Source organism: Tribolium madens, unplaced genomic scaffold (genome assembly GCF_015345945.1).
Source record: "Tribolium madens isolate multiple individuals breed KSU strain unplaced genomic scaffold, Tmad_KSU_1.1 Scaffold_91;HRSCAF=231;Tcas5.2_LG7, whole genome shotgun sequence".
In the NCBI taxonomy this organism is placed as follows: Eukaryota; Metazoa; Arthropoda; class Insecta; order Coleoptera; family Tenebrionidae; genus Tribolium; species Tribolium madens.
In genome coordinates, this window is record NW_025401063.1 from 224,813 (window position 1) to 228,868 (window position 4,056).

General features: G+C 31.8%; 1 protein-coding gene across 3 annotated transcripts in view; it reads right to left on the reverse strand.

Annotated features, from left to right (window-relative positions):
• Positions 1-4,056, reverse strand: part of LOC123011672 (neurexin-1) — a 42,456-nt gene that overhangs the window by 35,361 nt on the left and 3,039 nt on the right. For all 3 annotated transcript variants that reach the window (XM_044409245.1, XM_044409244.1, XM_044409243.1), the window contains exon 2: positions 2,587-3,300. In XM_044409245.1, the coding sequence (XP_044265180.1) occupies positions 2,587-3,171 (585 nt within the window). In that variant the 5' untranslated portion in view covers positions 3,172-3,300. The remainder of the gene's footprint in view (positions 1-2,586; positions 3,301-4,056) is intronic.

Genomic DNA, 4,056 nt, shown 5'->3' on the forward strand with positions numbered 1-4,056 from the left:
AAAATAAATCTTTAACCAAGCAAGTCTGAAACTCAAAAAATTAAAATTTACACGGTAAGTTATCAGTAAAACAAAAAATGTAATTTTTCAGTTGCGGCGTTGCCAAATTATTAAGATTTCTTGTTTTACAATCTTTTTTTAACACCTTGTATAATAGAAAATAAAAAGTGAACAATTTAAAAAAAAAACTACACTTTTTATTCATTTCCTTATGTACTAAATGCTACAAACTATTTTTGTAAATTTCAGGTCGGCGTTGCCATTTTATTAATTTTTTTGTGAAACTTAGAAATTTTTTTAGCACGTTATTATTAATGACAGAAAATTACCATTTTGTACGTTGATAAAAAAAATCAACCCTATCGTTCCTAATTCTGTTCTAATTTTGATTTGCTGTTACTATACAGGGTGCTCACTAAAATTGTGCAACTTTCAAACAATCATAACTTTGCATTTTGAAATGTGACACCCTATATTTTTAGCCTCACCCTGTATAAATCAATTTTGCCTTCCATTGGTTTGACAAACTTTTTTCATTATGATAAAAACGTGAGCGAATTCTTGATATTCGAACTTACATCATTGTTTTTTTATTCGCGTAATAATGAGGATAATCGATAATTAGACACTTTTCCCGGAGTCTCATTTCCGGGCGAGTTCTGATATCGACAGACCGGAAAAATTGAAACCAATTGTAGTGTTCTGATTCGATTTCAAACTTAGTTAACTCAGAGTAAAATCTCAAAACACGTGTGCTGTGCTAAATTAACCATTTTAATTATAAAATTGTTGACTAAATGGCTTTTTGGCCACCAAAAAATAGGTGTTCCATCAAAAATGTCAGTTATACAGGGTGCTTAAAAAAGATTGTAAAATATTTCAGAAGGTAGTATGGGCCAAAATAATGAAAAAAGTTTTAATAAACATGGGGTTTCCGGGATATCGAAAATTATTCGTTTTTTAAAACACTTTTTCATTTATTTTGGTCAATATCTGAAATATTGTAACATCCTGTATTTTAAATAGATTTGTTTTCAAAATAAGAAATCTGTCACCAAATTGGAAAAACTGATGGTCTATTTCAAAAATTATTTGTAAATTTATGAAAATCATTTCAAAATACCTATAATTAGAAATCCTGATATTCTAATAGATACATCATTTATTAGTTAAAATCTACTTTTTTAATAATATGATTCTACTGCTAAATAAAAAGGTTTGTTTCAAAAATAACAAATCTGTCACCAAATTTGTAAAACTGATTGCAAAAATTATGTGTAAATTTATCAAAATCAGTTAAAATGTGATTAGAAATCTTGATATTCTAGTAGATACATCATTTTTAGTTAAAATATATACTTTTTTAATAATATTATTCTAGCACTAAATAAATAGGTTTGTTCTCAAAATAACAAATCTACCTCCAAATTGGTAAAACGGATGCCCTATTTCAAAAATAATTTCTAAATTTATATAAAAATCACTTAAAAATGTAATAGGAAATCTTGATGTTCTAGTAGATCATATTTTAGTTAAACACTACTTTTAAAATAATAATAAATAGATTTGTTCTCAAAATAACAAATCTGTCATCAAATTGGTAAAACTGATACTCTATTTCAAAAATTTGTAAATTTATAAAAATCACTTAAAAATGTAATAAAAAATTCTGATATTCTAATAAATACGACAATTTTTAGTTAAAAATTTATTTCATGATGTAATTCTACCGCCAAATAAATAAGTTTGTTCTCAAAATAACAAATCTGCCACCAAATAAAAATTGATTGAAATAATGATCTGCAAATTTGTGAAAATCATTAAAAAAAATGTAATAGGAAATCTTGATATTCTAGTAGATAGATCATTTTTTAGCTAAAAACTACTTTCAAAATAATAATAATAAATAGATTTGTTCTCAAAATAACAAATCTGTCACAATATTGGTGAAACTGAGGCTCTCTTTCAAAATTATCTGTAAAAAAGTCGAAAATCATTCGTTTTTTGAAACACTTTTTCATTCATTTTGGCCAATTTTACAATCTTTTTTAACACCCTGTATTTCAATTAACATTAATTAACATCAAGAGTCACTTAACATTTTCACACCTACTCCCAATTACTTGATTTAGAACAAAATCCAAACTTATTCCACTTTGAATGAAAAATCTACTTATTATTCAAATCACACGAACCGATATTATTTCTATAAACTTAACACGCAAAAAACCCATAATGGAAAAACCTTAACCCAAAATAAAAAATGTCATTTCACTAGCAAAATTCTAGTTTTAGTGATTTTTTTTTTTTTGATAAACATTCAGATTACTAATTGAAATTCAAACGAGATGTTTTTAATTAAGAAAGAAGCAGACAAAAGGGTTGAAGCCTAATTAAGTCAATCAACACCCGATTATCATCTTTGTCTACATCGACCCCAAACACGGAACCCTTTCTTTATTCTTCTCATGTTTCTAAATCAATACACCATTGAAAAAAAAATCACCATCATTTGACAGTGTTGTTAAGCAACAACATAAGTATTGCTAAGCAACTGTGTCAATTGCTAAGCAACATGGGGCTCACCCTGTGGTCCTTGGGCCTCGTCTCCTGCCTCCTCGGTGGCCCGCCCTCCACGTCCGGATAGATGAGATTCCTGATAGCCCCCACGAACCTCGGCTCAAAAATGACACTCGGTAGTGCCAACAGCGTCAACTTGGTGTTGTACCACGTGGGCATTCCGCCGACGAAGACGTCCGAATTGGTGGTAAACCTCCCGAAGTTGAACTCCTTGCCTCTGGAGGTGCGCATCTGGGAGACGCTGTCCACCGTGAGGATGGTCCTGTCTTCGTGTCGTTGCACGTGGACCTTGTGCCAATGGCCGTCGTTGAGGTCGCGCCCTACGGTGATGATCTGCGCGCCGCCCCCCAGGTTGTAGCGCAATCGTAGCGCCCCCTCCACCAGCTTGATCTCGAAGAAGTCGTAGGTGCCGCCGTCGTCGGTGTAGAGGAGGAGGCCGTTGGCTTGGTCGGTCTTGAATTCGAATTCGAGAGTGCCGTTGGTGCCGCCGCCCCATTTCCGGAATTGGGAGTAGGAGTTGGTGGAGCCGTCGAGGAGGAAGCCGGAGGCCACCACGCTGAAGACTGCTAACACCAAGGACCACTGTCGCATGATGATGATGATGATGCTTGGAGCATTAATACGCTGGAGATATCGATTGGGTTGAGGGGGATGCAGCGGCGGCGAGAGGGGAGGAGAATATGGAACTGTTCATGGCGCGAGACTTGGGTTTCACACAACCTGAGACAAGGGCTTTGGTGAGGCTCAAGTGCAACTATTGCATTTTTACAATTTTCTTACACAAAAGTTGGTTTTTTTATTAAAAACTACTTTTATGATATGATATTCTACCACCAAATAAATAAGTCTGTCACCAAATTTATCAAAATTTCTAGTTGAACACTACTTTCAAAATAATAATAAATAGATTTGTTTTCAAAATAACAAATCGGCCACCAAATTGGTAAAACTGATTGCGTAAATTTATGAAAATCAGTTAAAAAAAATGTAATAGGAAATCTTGATATTCTATTAGATACATCATTTTTTAGTTGAACACTACTTTCAAAATAGTAATAATAAATAGATTTGTCTTCACAATAACAAATCTGCCGCCAAATTGGTAAAACTAATGCTCTATTTCAAAAATTTGTAAATTTATAAAAATCACTTAAGAATGTAATGAAAAATTCTGATATTGTAACAGATACAACAAATTATAGTTAAAAATTCTTCTGTCATGATGTGATTCTACCACTAAATAAATAGGTTTGTTCTCAAAATAACAAATCTGCCACCAAATTGGTAAAATTGATCTGTAAATTTATGAAAATCAGTTAAAAATGTAATTAAAAATCTTGATATTCTGGTAGATACATCGTTTTTCAGTTGAACACTACTATCAAAATAATAATAATAATAATAATAAATATATTTGTTTTCAAAATAAAAAATCTGTCACCAAATTTGTAAAACTGATTTCAAAAATGATCTGTA